The sequence below is a fragment of the Palaemon carinicauda genome, chromosome 32, assembly GCF_036898095.1.
Source record: "Palaemon carinicauda isolate YSFRI2023 chromosome 32, ASM3689809v2, whole genome shotgun sequence".
In the NCBI taxonomy this organism is placed as follows: Eukaryota; Metazoa; Arthropoda; class Malacostraca; order Decapoda; family Palaemonidae; genus Palaemon; species Palaemon carinicauda.
This window is the reverse complement of record NC_090756.1, coordinates 77,249,676-77,266,199: the sequence shown is the minus strand read 5'-3', so window position 1 is coordinate 77,266,199 and position 16,524 is coordinate 77,249,676. Positions and strand designations below refer to the sequence as shown.

Sequence of the window (16,524 nt, the reverse complement as noted above, 5' to 3'; positions counted from 1 at the left end):
CTTAAATTACTATAGAGTAGTACCTCAGTATCTACAGGTACCTGTGGATAAAGAAATTCATGATAATAGCAAATGCCTATCCCCCTTACTGTGCTTACATAACAAACCTAATTTAAGGACAGTATTGTAGAGTAATAACTACAATAACTCATGAAATTTCTAAAGTAAATAATATTTGTTCTAAATATAAACCCAAATGCTTTAATAGGAGTATGATTTCCGCCTATGAACTTTAAACGTGGTTGACACTAGTGGGTAGAGGGTGGTTGAGGCATGATGTGTATCCTAAAGAACTCAGCTTTGTACCATCATCATCATCTCATCCCTCTCCTATTGACGCAAAGGGTCTCTGTTAGATTTCACTAGTCGTCCCTTGTATAGTTAGGAAAAATATAAATTACTTTAAAAATTGCAATTTTCTCCTATATAAATGTAAATCCCTGTCCTTCAATAGGAGACCTACACTTTGAAGGGAGGAAGTCCATGTAACCAAAGTGGCTGGTTAGTCTTCACAGGAAATATCCGAGCACCTCATCCTGTACAGAACCTGTTGTTATGACTCCTGATAACCTGAGAATAAAGATATTGTAGGTGTTAGGGTAAGCCATGTCAATGTAGAACGTATAACCATGTGATTTATATGTTGTTAAATGTACAGTAAAGTCATTATGAGAAATGGATTTACATAAATTCCAGAAAGCCCAACTCAAGGCTGAGCATTAGTTTTTTACCATAAAGACTAAGAAGAACTTCTTTAGATGAAGACAGACGAGGAAACCAGCATCAATTAGAGAGAGGCTCCAATCGGAGAAATATTTCTTCAACAATTTCACAGATGATGGCCCCTTTGCCCTGGTAGACAGCTGCAGAGGACCTTTCCAGGTATCCAGGCGTCTATGCAGTGCCTCACGAAAAGCCTATCACGGAGATGCTGAACAGTAACCCCACCCATGAAGTGCAAAGGATATTGCCTAGTTGTGGTACCTTTGTAGGTGGGGCTGATGGAAGACGGTGGGCAATAAGGGTGGTTCTCTCAGTATCCTGGTGAGGAACATCAACTGATCTGAAGAGCATTCAGTGTATGGCAACTTGGGTCCTTATGTGAGCTAATGTCGTCGACAGCCTGCTGACTAATTGGCGAATCACGCATCCATGTTATACCAGGGATGTTGGAGGGTGTCGCCAAATGCCACTCACAAGTTTGGAATTGATAAGCAAAATTCTAGGAATTTCCTGTTCAACTAAGTGTTGTACAGGTCAATTAACGGTGATCCCCAAAAGAGCAGTAAGCCTTTCTGCTATGCAAGGCAGTAGAGGCCACTCAGCCTACAAGCAACCCTTGATTAGTAAGCATGTCTGCTAGAACATTCCTCTTGGCAGGAATGAACTGCTCTACAGCATTGTCCACTGCCCAAATGTGCACCTACTTTGCCAACTTGCAAAGGGTCTGTGAAACACAGTGGTCCCTTGCTTGTCGATGTAAGCCACAACAGTAGTGCTGTCGCTCATCAACGCTACTGAGAGCCCTATCAAAGTTTGTTGGGAAGCTTGCAACCCTAGGATTGCCACTTGCATTTCCAACTAGTGCTTTTCTTCCATGGGCCACACACCTGAGGCAATTGGTTCCTCAGGTAAGCACTCCACCCCTCCTTGAATGCATTTGTGAACAACAGCATCTCTGGAGTTGGATAGTTGAGTAGAACTTTCATGGCGAGGTTTTCGTCATTCAGTCACCAAGCCAGATCGTCCCATACTTCCTGTTTCACTGAGACAAGACAGTAAGAGAGATTGATGGTTGTTGACCAGTGATGCTTCAGACACCACAGTAGCTATGGCTAGGAGAGACACCCATGAGGGACAGGTTTCTTCAACGAAGAAAGATGACCCAAAAGACGATGTTATCACCGTCAAGCCGGATGTTCTTGATTGTACTGCTGCCGCGTCTATTGGCACACCCCAAGTACTTTATCCTCTGCCTGCTGGGCATGAGACTTGACTTCTCCAGATTGATCACAACCCCAAGATCAGGACAAAAGGAGCAACTAGAGGAGGATACAATAAACCAATCATCAAGATACCTCAAGAGGCGAATCCCATTTGAGTGGGCACAAGTAGAGATAAGTAAGAACACTTGGGAAGCAGTAGACAGTCGTAAGTGCAGGGTTTTGAACTGGTACACTAATCCCAAGAGGATGAAGTGGAGGTATGTTTTTAAGACCAATGGATGTGTATCTGGAAGTACTCATCTTTCAGTTCCACAGAGAGCTTTAAGTCTTTTTCCTTGAAGGTAGACTGCCTAGTGCTTGCTGTCTCCATATTGAATGGTGTCTGCCAAGCTTATTTACAGGAGTGAGCTTGATGACTTGGTCTCAAGCCCCCAGTTGATTTTTGCCCCTATAAGAGTCGACTGTAAAAGCCTGGAAAACTGTCTCGAATGAGTACGAGCTTTTTCATCATCATCGCTTTCGCCAATATTCTCTTCAATTTTGGAGGATAAGTCTGGAACGTCAACAGTTTGCAAGTGAGGGGAGGGTGAGAATTGGTGAAAGGTAAGCAGTGTCTGTCCCAAAGCACTTTCACCATTGTTCTGCTCTGTGTTGATGCAACACTGCACAAAACCTGACAGGCATCCTTGACTTGTTGATGCTGATTGATTGATTTGAGGTTTTCTGGCATCCTGACATCTGAGGTCATTGATGCCGATATCGTTTAAATAAAAAAATAAAAGAATATTCAATTAAAACTATAAAAGCAAAGATATCATTTTAAAAGTTAAATATCTTTCAGGAGACCTGCTTCTGAAATAAAGCTAAAAATACCACTAGCATGGTAGGACGCATTATGTCCAAGAATCTTGGCATGAACCTGCTATCCTCACCTCAAGCCTCAAACAGATATCTATTTCTCTATTTCTACTATATGTGGAGCATTCAGTTAACAAATGCCTCACTGTCAATGGTACCAAACAGTCGCCAGCAAAAAACTCGTGTGTCATCCGAGTGTGACCAATGTGGAGACAACAAAGAGTAGTCTCCCACTTTCAGGGCATCCCATTATACCTCCAAGGGGATATAACATTACTTATTTCTCTAATCTTATTTTCAAGTAAACTATCCCGATGCTGTTGCCAATTATTATAAATAAAATTCTTCATTGTATAAAAATCATAACTGGGAATGGGATAACTTCTTGGTAGTAACTCAGCTGCAGCACTCTTTGCCAGTGAATCTGCCTTCTCGTTTCCAGACACACCTACGTGTCCCGAAACCCAGAAAAATTGAACTTTTCATACCAATAATTAAAAGCCACTCTAAAATCATTGAAACTAAAGGATTATTGGAATTAAAAACTTCTAAAGCTTGTAGGACACTTCTGGCATCACTAAAAATGGTAAAATTGCTCTCATCTTGTAACGCTATTTTCTCAATAGCGGTTAGTATACCATATACAGTAGTTCAGCAGTAAATATAGAGGAAGCTAGAGGAAGTGGACTTCTACAATTAAAAGCACTACAATATACTCCAAATCCAATGCCAGCATCAGATTTGGAGCCATCAGTATAGAGATGCTGAAGGAGGGGACTTCTCACTTCAGCATCCTCTTCTTCCCTCTACCACTCCTCCTAAACTTGCCAGGATGGGGCCAAAGAGTGGAAGGCGGAAGAGGCTGCAGGTGCAGATCAGAATTTGGAGGTCAGCAGAGTTTTCTTCAGTGCTGATCTCAAATGCATAGTGGGGATTGAAGTTCTTGCCACCATTGAAGGGGCTGGGTTCTTAAACGCAAGTGCGTGATGGATAAGATATTCATGGCTTGCCTTCCTCCACTTTTCCATCGTAGTCTCCAGCACTGGCGCATATCTCAGGAATGAGACTTCCTTTTGCCCAACTTACCTGGTGAGGTAGAAAAAGGTGACAGCATCTAGTTGGCCCAATGGTTTACTGCCTGGTGAACCCCAACAAGATCAAATTGGTGTACTTTGTCTGCATTTCAGGATTTGCAAAATCCAGGTTTATGAAGGATGAAGATTTGAATGTTGTGTAGGAACAAAAGCATGTTTTTTTCAGAGTGATTGTAAGCCAAACAACCCACCATGACAATACCACATACTGTATTAATGTTGAATAGCATCATCATATACAGAAAGCTTCTTGATACATAGAGAGAGAGAGAGAGAGAGAGAGAGAGAGAGAGAGAGAGAGAGAGAGAGAGAGAGAGAGAGAGAGAGACTCTTGAATATAATTACCTGTAGAAGGACTTTTAGGCGTTTTCTTTTTGCTTTCTCGCACCGGGGATGTTCTAGGTTGGTCTTTGGGCCATATCTGAGTGAAAAACTCCTGGCTCTCTATCTTTGATGAAGCCTTTGCCTGAAATAAAGCAAAACACTTAGTTGAGTAAAAAATCATTAGGTCAAAGTGAAGAATACTGAAAAATATTTCTAAAAACTCAGAACAGTATTGAGTGAATGTCCTGAATGAAAATATATTGAGTCATGACTATAATTCATTTCAAAGAAAATGCAAAGCTCTTCATGATACTGGACCTCATCAAACCGGGTAGTGGGGCGAGTGCTGAACTTCTTCCGAAGTCTTCCCGGGCGTTTTCTATCTGCATGACTAGTTTCTTCTGCCCTAGAGTCAGCAACTTCCTGAAATCATGTATCAAAAGTTTACCAACTGTCACTCAAGTTTTTCAGTGAATTATAAAAACAAATAATTATTTAGACCTAGAATAATCATTCACTTATCACAGAGTATTGCCTAAATAGAGTTTATAATTAAACTGATTTCTTAGTCATAAATCAAAAGTATTAATTTTACTATAAGCACCTCAATTCATCCAAAACTTTGGGGGGTCTGACTTTCAGGTGCAGTAAGTAAAAAAAACTTGGTTACAATAGTGATGAGTTGAACAGTCAAAAAATATCAGACATCCCATGTAATATGACAAATTCGTAGATAATTTGTATTTTTCCTAACTATACAAACCTTAGCTATTTAATAGGGGTATTACTTTCGGCGTAGCTGAAATGACAAGCCATTAAAATTTAACGAGGGTTTACTACCCACACCGCTAGTTAGCGGGGGTAGGGGAGGGTAGCTTGCTACCCCACCCCCTCTCACACACCTCTGCTTGAGCTCACTTTGCTTGGAGGTAGGACTTCAAGGGGGATAGGCCTGGCGGGCAAGTTTGGTTAAATAGCTAAGGTTTGTATACAGTGAACCCTCGCTACTTCGCGGTTCGACCATCGCGGATTCACCACTTCGCGGATTTTTTTCATAACCCATGTCTATACATATATTGCGGATTTTCCGGAAATATCGAAAATACCGCGATGTGACCGATGGTGCGAGATTGGAGAAAGTAAGGAAAATTGAATCATGATTGATTTTCAATATAAATGAAACTTTGAGGAGCAACAAAGATATCATTTGTTAGAGAGATAGAGAGAGGTAAGGAATGGGAGGTAGTGAAAAGTAGCCCACAGAGAGAGAGAGAGAGGTAGAGAGAGAGAGAGAGGTAGAGAGAGAGAGAGAGAGAGAGAGAGAGAGAGAGAGAGATAGAGGGGGGTTTAAATGTAATAAACAAAAAAATTTGATAGGTTATAACACATTGGTGCTTATGTAATATCAACTGTATACTGTAGACGGTTTGAATAAGTTAAGAAATGGTATAAATGATACTTTGTTAGTGTATTCGTACACACTCAAGAGCGGCAGCTAGATGACAGCTGATCTAATCACAGCCAAAAGTAAAAAAAAAAAAAGTCAACAATACTTGATTTTTAAAACACACCCGAAATTTAAAAACAAAAGTACACGCTTTCTTAATGTGCAATTAACTATTTAAAGAGTGGCAATTTTCTAGAATAAAATGATATTTCCCAAAAAATAGTGGTTTGCTGATGAAATCGGATGCCCTATTTTTGGCTATGATTGAAATGGATGTAGACTCGGCCTAATTATTTCATTTCGTATTTAATTGACACTAAGAAAACTAATTTTAGTTTCTTCATCTAAATGTAAGTATTGTATAACACGAAGAGAGAGAGAGAGAGAGAGAGAGAGAGAGAGAGAGAGAGAGAATGAATCAGCTGTTGTAATCAAATGGCGTGTTTTTGTTTCGTGAGAATTTCATCGCCACGACTTTAACAACAACATACTGTACTGAACTTTACAGTATTATACAGACTACTGTAATATGATAAAGTAAAATATTTGTAATCTATTTTATATGAAATGGGGCTATTTTTGTTTTGTTTAAAATTTACATTTACGTATGTAAAACAACTCTCTCTCTCTCTCTCTCTCTCTCTCTCTCTCTCTCTCTCTCGTAGATTGTTTTCCTGCTTTGCTACGTATGTATGATTTTATATAGATACGGTAAATAATATTTGTAATAACATATTTTATAAAAGCTTTTACTGTAATATCATTATTTATCACTTTCATCATGCGGGTTAAATTCCTTAGTTTGTTTACTGAGCGTACTTTATGACGCCGTCGTTTCAGGCGGCGTCATAAAGAAAAAAATTTCATTTGGAAGTCCTAAAAAAAATTAAGTAAAATATTAGTAATAACCAAATCAACGTACTGTACTGAATAATCAATATAATTGATGCAAAAACTAACCTATAAACAGATGTGTAAATGCGTTTGTTTCTTCATTAGGATCAGAGATAAACGTAAACAAAACATTGGTTGCCATTTTTTATCGTGCTTTTTGGCGTGTTTAGGAAACGCATGATATAAAGTCGCCTTTAATATTTGTGCCTGTTTTAGTTTAGGGTACTGTATTACATGCATTAAGTGTTCTGTACATTAAAGGGTAGTTTGTTAACAGTACTACGTACAAGGGAAGGTTTTAAAAGTCTGAATATACATGTTAAATAAATAGGTAAATATGGTGTTACTACTTCGCAGATTTTCACCTATCGCGGCCGCGTCTGGAACCTATCTACCGCGATAAACGAGGGTTCACTGTAGTTAGGAAAAATACAAATTATCTACAAATTTGTAATTTGTTCCGTAACTGGAATACAAACCACGCTATTTAATAGGGGTGACTCACCCATTAGGAAGGGTGGACGTCCCAGCCAGTTTGGCTTTTGGCTTTGCCCGGGGACTCCTTATTTGAGTGTGTAAGCACCCAAGAAATAAGGAGTTCCTGCACCTCGCTAGAACCTTGCTACGCAAGGACTGCGGCCTACACAAGCTGTGTGTGAAGGTATGAAGAAGTGCGACTCATCCTAGAAAGTTGTTCTGAAGTTCTTTAGATGGAAACTTGTAGACTAGGACTTTCCCAATACCACCACGTCAGGGTATGGGGACGTAAAAGTATTAATCTTAATACTAGGAACACAAGGGAGCATGATTTACCTGCCGTGGTTTGAGGTCACCTATGCAGAGAACCCAGGATACTGCTTTCCCCAAGAGAGGGGATGATGAAGAAAAGAATAAGGGCCAGTCAAACCTTTTCATTCATGCAGACTAAAACCGGGTAACAATGCCATCAACCTTCTGCTACTTGTCCAATAAGGCGCTTGAGGTTTTAAACCAGCTGTTGTGCAGCCACCACAGGATCGATAGAAAACGTATCGAGTCTCCTGTGGGTCAAGTCTTGCAAATAGTGGGATGTGAACGTTGTTTGACGTTTCCACACCCCAGCTTGAAGAACCTGCGTCACTGAAAAATTTCTTTTGAAGGCCAGGGATGTAGCTATGCCCCTGACATCATGTGCTCTGGGAGACGTGACGGAGGAGGGTCTGGATTCAGTCCAAGGTTAATGACCCTGCGAATCCATGCAGAGATGGTGTTCTTAGTGACCCTCCTCTTAGTCCTTCCTATGCTGACGAATAGTGCTGGCACACGGGACGGACAGCGGCTGTTCTTTTGAGGTACAGCTCCTTACTGGGCATAGTAAGAGATGGTCTGGATCATCTGTTACAGTACGGAGACTAGAAATCCAGAAGGAGTCGAATCGAGGATCCGCTACTCCAGGATTCTGAGTCTTAGCAATAAACTCAGGGATGAAGCTGAACATTACCTCTACCCATCCCCTTGAATGGGCAATGTCATACGAGAGACCATGAAGTTCGCTGACTCGCTTGGCCGAGGCCAAAGCTAGCAGGAATACTGTCTTCCAGGATAGGTGGCGATCTGGTGCCTGGCGTAATAGTTCATAGGAGGTCTCTTAAGAGACCTGAGAACTCGAACCACGTTCCATGGGGGAGGTCTCACTTCCGACTGAGGGAAGGTAAGTTCATAACTGCGTATGAGTAGAAAAAGTTCTAGCGATGAGGAAATGTCCATTCCTTTCAGCCTGAAGGCGAGACTTCAGGCTGAGCGATAGCCTTTCACTGCCGAGACTGAAATGCGCAATTCTTCCCGCAAATACACGAGAAACTCCGCTTTTGTTGGAATAGTGGCATCGAGTGGAGAGATACCCTTTCCACGGCACCAACCACAGAAGACTTTCCACTTTGCCTGGTAGACTGCTGCCGAAGACTTACGCAGGTGTCCAGACATCCTGATCGCAACTTGTTGCGAAAATCCTCTCTGAGAGAGGAGATGCTGGATAGTCTCCAGGCGTGAAGCCGTAGTGAACCTACGGCTTTGTGGTAGATGTTGGCATGTGGTTGTTTGAGTAGATTGTGTCGTGGGGGGGAGTTCTCTTGGTGACTCCGCTAGAATTTGTAGAAGGTCCGAGAACCATTCCGCGTGATGCTATAGCGGAGCTATGAGGGTCATAGAAAGATTGACCGATGTTCTGGTCTTGTTGAGTACCCTCCTCATCAGACAGAACGGGGGAAAGGCATAAACGTTGATGTTGTCCCACCGTTGTTGGATGGCATCTTGCCAGAGAGCCTTGGGGTCTGGGACTGGGGAACAGTACAGCGGGAGCCTGAAGTTCAGGGCCGTTGCGAAGAGGTCCACAGTTGGAGAACCCCACAAAGTCAGGAGTTTGTTGGCTACTAGATGATCCAAAGACCACTCGGTACTCACTATCTGAGAAACTCTGCTCAGGTTGTCGGCAAGCACATTCCTTTTGCCCGGAATGAAGCGTGCCGCTAGTGGTATCGAGTGGATTTCGGCCCATCTCAGTATCTCTACTGCTAGATGGGATAGTTGCTGCGAAAAAGTACCTCCTTGTTTGTTGATGTAGGGCACTACTGTGGTGTTGTCGCTCATCACCACCACAGAGTGACTTGCCAGGTACTGTTGGAACTGTTGAAGGGCCAGAAAGACGGCCTTCATCTCTAGGAGATTTATGTGGAGGTACTTTTCTGACTCTGACCAGAGGCCTGAGGTTGAGTGGTGCAGAACATGGGCCCCCCACCCTTTTTTTGAAGCGTCCGAAAACAGCATCAAATTCAGGGGGAGGACGAGAAGATCCACGACTTTTCGTAGGTTCTCGTCTGCCACCCACCACTGGAGATCTGTCAGTTCCGCAGGTCCCATGGGGATCTGGATGTCCGGGGAATCGTACCCTTGATTCCACCGGGACTTGAGTCGCCACTGGGGGGATCTCATCTTGAGGCGACCGTTGGGAACTGGACGGGCCAGCGATGAAAGGTGACCGAGGAGACGTAACCACGATTGGGCTGGAAGTTCTTCTCGTCTGAGAGAAGGTCTTGCGACCTTCCTCAGTCTTGCTATCCTGTCGTCTGATGGGAAGGCTTTGTGGAGATTGGTGTCTATAATTATGCCTAGGTATACCAGTCTTTGAGTGGGAAGCAGTGTAGACTTCTTGAAATTTACCATGATCCCCAGATCTTGGCAAAGCCTCAGAAGTTTGTCTCGGTGTTGAAGAAGGGTTGACACCGAGTCTGCTAGGATTAACCAGTCGTCCAGTTAACGGAGGAGGCGGATGCCAATCCTGTGTGGCCAAGAAGATACTAGGGTGAACACTCTGGTGAAGACTTGTGGTGCTGTGGAGACACCGAAGCACAGCACCTTGAACTGGTACTTTCTGTTGTCTAGGCTGAATCTTAAGTACCGGTACTTCCTTGAAGACGGATGGACTGGGATCTGGAAGTACACGTCCTTTAGGTCCAGTGTGCACATGAAGTCTTGCGGTCTTACTGCTAGTCTAACCGTGTCCGCCGTCTCCAGGCTGAACGGAGTTTGTTTGACAAACTTGTTCAGAGCTGAGAGGTCGATGACTGGTCTCCAGCCTCCAGACGCCTTCTTTACAAGAAAGAGTCGACTGAATAAGCCTGGAGATCCGTTGAGGACCTCTTGGAGAGCGCCCTTCTTCAACAGGGTCTGGACTTCTGCCCGAAGGGCTTGCCCCCTTGCCGATCCCATGGCAAGGGAGTTCAATGACACTGGATTCGTCGAGGTAGGGATGTTATGAACGGGACGCGATATCCTAGACTGATCACGGAGATTGTCCAGGAATCGGCCCCGAGTTGCTTCCACCTGTTTGAGCAACTTTGTAGGCATCCCCCCACTGGTGGACATGCAGGGGGACTGCCTATCCTAGCGTTTGCGGCCTCGGCTGCTCCCTCTAGGATTCTTGCCTCCCCTGGAGGACTTTTTGCCTTTCCTTTCTTTGACAGGAAAGGGCTTAGACACCAAGGTCTTCGCTGCTGTTGTCATCTTAGTGGTCTTGACTGGACGGGACTGCTGTGGTGCTGGAGGCTTATAGGGCTTGGATATTAAAGCCCTATGAAGGAGTGAGTCTTGATGAGACTTCCTCCACCTCTCAGCGGCATGTTTCACATCCTTAGGCTCGAACAAGACGGATCCCTCTAGGGAGGAATGTCTGAGCCTATTGATCTCGGTGCTAGGGACCTTCTGATGGAATCTCTCAGCTACTGCATCCCGACGTTTCAGGATGGTTTCCATAGCTTTCCTGGTACGTTCTTTGGAGAAATCCTCATAACGTATCAGGATACCTAAGGTCCCCAACCAGATATCGAGCCACGAAGTGGCTTGCATAGCACACTTCGTAACTTTCTCCTGGTTGAGGATCTCGGCTGCCGAGAACGAGACCTGCCGTTTGGAGAGTCTCTCAAGAGGGACTACCCTGGTTAGCTCTTCCAGCGAGTGGTGAAGAGGAAGAGCTAAACAAGGCTCCTCAAGGATCTCGAAGTACCTCCTCTGCTGTACGCGAGGAGGTGGGAGGAGCTTGTTGGTGGCACCGGAACAGTTGGAGGAGGACATCTCGGAGAGCTGTTGTGAGATCTTGTTCCTGGTACTCTTAACCCCTTGAGACCAGGGCAGTGCTGCACTGGTCTTGGAGGGTTTCTGTGTACCAAAGACACGGTCCAAGACCGTGTCCTTGCCCTCTCGAGGAGGGATCTCTGGGTCGGAAAACCCGTTGAGAGTCCTCATTAGAATCAGAACTTGCCAAAACGCATGTTCTGACTCTTGCTGGTCTCCTCCTGTTGTAGGACTTGCAGCGAAGTCTCCTTCTGTCCCCAAAGGCTCTTCTTGGGGAGAGTCGCGGACGTTCCCTGAGTGGCTAGCTGGCTCCATCCTAGTCCTAGTAGAGGACTTCGCGTTTGGACTTCTTCTTCTGTCGTCGCGAAAACCTCTCCCACTGGGAGGTAGACCACTCCCTACACTCACTACACCTGTTATTGCTATCACACCGTTGGCCACTACAAAAAGGACAAAGGGCATGAGGATCAGTCTTGACCGCCGACATGAATGTTCCACAGGGGCAGTCGGGAAACTCAGGGCAGGGGCACATGATCGCAGAGGCCAACTTCACATACAGAACTAGAAAAAGAAAAAGAAAAGACAAAAGCAATTAAATGGCGGCCAAATGACGGCGAGGATGAGAGCGGACACGTCCGACTACCATCCGAGCCGAGAGCAAAGTGAGCTCAAGCACAGGTGTGTGAGAGGGGGGGGGGGTAACAAGCTACCCTCCCCTACCCCCGCAAACTAGCAGTGTGGGTAGTAAACCCTCGTTAAAAATTAATAGATTGTCATTTCAGCTACGCCGAAAGTAATACCCCTATTAAATAGCGTGGTTTGTATTCCAGTTACGGAACAGCTCTAATTTGAAATAAACTGTGCTGTGCTTAGAAAGAACTAAGATTGTTATTATGGCTACTAGGTAGTAAGTTGGCAAGGACACCCGCCTCCCATTGAGATAATAGCGCTAGAGTCATTGGGTCCTTTGACTGGCTCGACAGTACTATATTGGATCTTTCTCTCTGGTTACGGTCCACTTTCCCTTTGCCTACAGACATATCGAGTAGTCTGGCCTATTCTCTACAGACTCTCCTCTGTCCTCATATACCTGACAACACTGAGATTACCAAACAATTCTTCTTCACCAAAGAGGTTAAGCACTACACTGTAATTGTTCAGTGGCTACTTTCCTCTTGGTGAGGATAGAAGAGACTCTTTATCTATGGTAAGCAGCTCTTCTAGGAGAAGGACACTCCAAAATCTAAACCATTGTTCCATAGTCTTGGGTAGTACATAGCCTCTGTACCATGGTCTTCCACAGTCTTGGGTTAGAGTTCTCTTTTTTGAGGGTACACTCAGGCACAATGTCCTATCCTATTTCTCTTCCCCCATTTCTATTAAGTTTTTATAGTTTATATAGGAAATATTTATTTTAATGTTACTATTCTTAAGATACTTTAGTTTTTCTTATTTCCTTTCCTTACTGGGCTATTTTCCCTGTTGGGGCCCTTTGTGGATGCACTGACTGGCATGGCCTACTTTATTGCTGCATTGTGAGATAACCTATAAATGATCAAAGATCATTTGTAAAATCACAAATCTCTAAAAGTAATTTGCTTTTCTTTTTTTTTTTTGATAACTACAGTATTCAAATCTGAGACTTCTAATGGGAGAATGTCCATCTAAACTTCTAATCAGCTAATTAGTATGAGCTGGTGGATGGAGTGTATACCCAGCCCACACGCCAGATAGAGTTATCTTCACTCTGAGCTTACTCTAGGACTTGGGGGGGGGGGTTATTTGAGGTGGACAGTGTCACTTTAAGTACCCAAGTTTCTATAGTTAGGAAAAATCATATACTATATTTTGAAATCCATATATCTTTTTCCTAACTATACAAACAGTACTTCACTTTGACATTTAGCCTAGAACTAGCAGGGTGGTTAAGGTGGGCAGAGTAACTTAAAAGTCTGGTTTTTATATAGTTTAGAAAAGATAAATTAATGTAGCAATTTGTGATATGTTCCTATACATTATACAAACCTTTGACCTTTAATAGGAGCCTCATCATATGAGGGCGGGGGTCCCTATATCCAAACTGAAAGGGGAAATGTCTAAGTACTTTGATCCAGTATAGGAGCTAGAGTCGTGACTCCTGTCAATCTAACAACCTGAACATGAAGATGTCGCAGAACTGGTACATGGTCTCTTTAGAATCTAAATCCCTCATGTCCAAATGTATAGGCATTGTGGAAACTGGCCGTGCCTACATTTAAATGAACTTCCCTTTGAACAGAGGGTACGGGAATCTCCTTCAATACAAAATAAACAGTGGGAAAAATGTACTGTAGAGTAGCTTCCCTGCACCTAGTGTTTGGTCCAGCTCCATAATAGCACAACTACTGCATTCCAAGAGAGGGGAAGAAGAAAAGAAAAAAGGAAAAATGGCCAGACATTCTCAGCTTTGAGTCTAGCCTTACAATGCGACCACTAACACGAGATGCTTCTTGTCCCATGAAGGAACTGAGCTCGCTAGACAACCTGTTGATTAGTTACCCCAGCTTCCTTGGTAAAAGTATCCAGGGATTTGTGGGTATAGTACTCCCACACATAGTAGGCAGTGAAGGTTATCTGGCGCTTGCCTTCAGCACTTCTTTTTGAAGGCTAGGGTGGAAAGGATGCCTCTGACTTCACAAGCACTCAATGTCAACAGTCCTCTGGTAAATTGTACCCTATCAGGGTAGGAGCATCTGATGGTCTCACGAAGCAGGAAAGAAACTGTGTTCTTGGTTATTGTATTTTCATCTTGCCAGAACTGAGGGACAGCCACTGGTGCTCTGGTCTGAAGCACTGGGTTCTTTTGAGGTAACAATATAGGGCCCTGAGAGAACAGAAAAGCTTGTCATCCTCATCACTAGCAGTGTCTTGGAGAGAGATGTAAAAGGACTCACACTAGGAATCATTGAGAACTGAGTTCTGAGTTTCAGCTACAAACTCCGGAACAAAGATTAACGAGACTTTCTTCCATTCTTCAAAATGACTCTTGGCATACAAGATGACATGTATTTCACTTGGCTATTTCACCGATGCTAACTCAAGCAGAAAGATAGCCTCAAGTGTCAGTTTCCTATTTGACGACCAGAGAAAGCTGAGAACTCTCATATCCTCAGTTGGGGGTATAAGTTCCCAGGGAGGGAGTAAGACTTTCCAAAGCTCCTTATAAGGATGGACAGTTCCCACAAGACAGGTCCAAGCACTTCGGTCTAAAAAACCTAGCTCAAAGCTGAGTAATAGCCTTTCACCACTGACATCGAGATCTACTCTTTGTCCTAAAATTCATCAGCACTGACTAGTTGAGTTGTGATATTGTGAATGAATGATATGAAGTTCTCTGGCATCCTGACATGGAAGGTCACTGATGCCGATATCATTTATCATAAATAAAGACTAAAAGAATATTCAATTAAAACCAGAAAAGTAAGTATCTTATAAAAGGTAAATAGCATTCAGAAGACCTGCTTCTGAAATAAATTTAAAAATGCCACTAGCATTTTACGACACATCATGTCCAAGGATCTTGGCAAGGATGAACCTGCCATCTTCACCTCGAGCCTCAAACATATATCTACTTCTTTCTGTACTATAAGTGGGGCATTCAGTCAAAAAATGTCTCACTGTTAAGGGTATCAAACAATCGTCACAATATGGTTGATGTTGGCCAGCCAGCAGAAACACGTGTCATCCGAATGTGACCAATGCAGAGATGACAAAGAGTAGTCTCCCACTTTCGGGGCATCCCGTTATACCTCCAAGGGGATATAACATTACTTATTTCTCTCATCTTATTTTCAGTTGAACTATCCAAATGCTGTTGCCAATTATTATAAATAGAATTCTTAATTGGCAGTACAAAATCATTACAGAGAATGGGAGACCTTCTTAGTAGCAACTCAGCTGCAGCATTCTTTGCCAGTGAATCTGCCTCTTCTTTTTTAGACACACCTACGTGTGCCGGAACCCAGCAAAATTGAAAAGTTATACTTTTCAGGCCAATAATTAAAAGCCACTCTAAAATCAAAGGAAGTTACGACTCTCTTTTCTCCCCTTTTCGACAACATTCTCGACATCCTTCTGCGGGAAAACTGTTGTCAAGTCCAGTTTCGTGGGAAAGATTGCTGCACCCTGGTCTATCTAACTGAAAAAGCGTGCTGCAATCGCATCTCCCCTTTTAAGTACAGTGAGCCCTCGCTACTTCGCGGTTCGACTATCGCGGATTCACCACTTCGCAGATTTTTTTCATAACGCATGTATATACATATATCGCGGATTTTCCGGAAATTTCGAAAATACTGCGATACATGAAGACCCCAAATACGTATTTCGTTAATTCCATTAATACTGTAATTAGTAATATCTGCTCTTACTGATGGTTCATTGCATTACATATGACATATAATTCAGTACAGAAAGAAATAAAACACGAAAAGAGAATGTGATCATACGATAATTCAGTATACAGTACGTAGTCAAATTAAATCGAACATGAAACGCAAATCAGATGCAGTCATACCGTATTTGAATGGTGTAAGGCTGCTGATGGCTACTACTGTACTACAAATGTAATGGATGTGCATCTTTTCCATGAATCTTTTGTATGTATACGTACGTAGTACTGCATCCAATAATATTCTTTGTTGCAAAAATCACATCTCGAATAAGCCTAAATATCCTACAACAAAACAAGCGTAAAATAGCGTACGTAAAGCTGTATACGTAGTACCTTGTATTTGAATTGGTAACTACTACGTAGCATATAAGATGGATTGTGATTGGTTCAAGCGCTGATAGATGACGAATCAGAACCCAAGTTTTGAAATCTAGCCTGTGATTGGTGTTTTGACAGCTTATCCAACCCGCAGCATCTTTTCGCGGTCACTTCGTTTGCCGCTCTCTCGCTGGGTAGATGCTGCTACGTTACTGTGAACTTTAATCTGTGCTGTGCGTGACTGTTTTAAGTTGAACTTTTTGTTGAACTTTCTGTTTAACTCTTACTGTACAATGGCTCCCAAGCGTTCTGCTTCTACTAAGGCTGGTAGTGAGCCTAAACGCCACCGAAAGATGATGACGATTGCTGAGAAGGTGACACTTCTCGATATGTTAAAAGAAGGCAGAAGTTACGCGGCCGCAGCCCGCCATTTTGGAGTGAACGAATCCACCGTTCGCTACATCAAGAAGGACGAGGCGAACATTAGAAAGACGGCTGCCATCACCTTTAGCAGATCAGCGAAGCGAGTCGTTACTACGCGTAATAAAACGATCGTACGTGTGGAAGGTGCTTTAGCAGTCTGGATTGCCGACTGCCGGAAGAAGAACA

At 43.2% G+C, this 16,524-nt stretch overlaps 1 protein-coding gene across 4 annotated transcripts in view; it reads right to left on the bottom strand.

The window, feature by feature from the left end:
• Positions 1 to 16,524, bottom strand: part of LOC137625393 (coiled-coil and C2 domain-containing protein 2A-like) — a 256,721-nt gene that overhangs the window by 203,108 nt on the left and 37,089 nt on the right. For all 4 annotated transcript variants that reach the window (XR_011040859.1, XM_068356265.1, XM_068356263.1 and 1 more), the window contains exons 3-4: positions 4,541 to 4,645; positions 4,244 to 4,364 (exon numbers count right to left, since the gene is read on the bottom strand). Coding sequence is in view for 3 of the 4 variants with exons in the window: in XM_068356265.1 (XP_068212366.1) it covers positions 4,244 to 4,364; positions 4,541 to 4,645 (226 nt within the window). In the remaining variant the exon portion in view is untranslated. The remainder of the gene's footprint in view (positions 1 to 4,243; positions 4,365 to 4,540; positions 4,646 to 16,524) is intronic.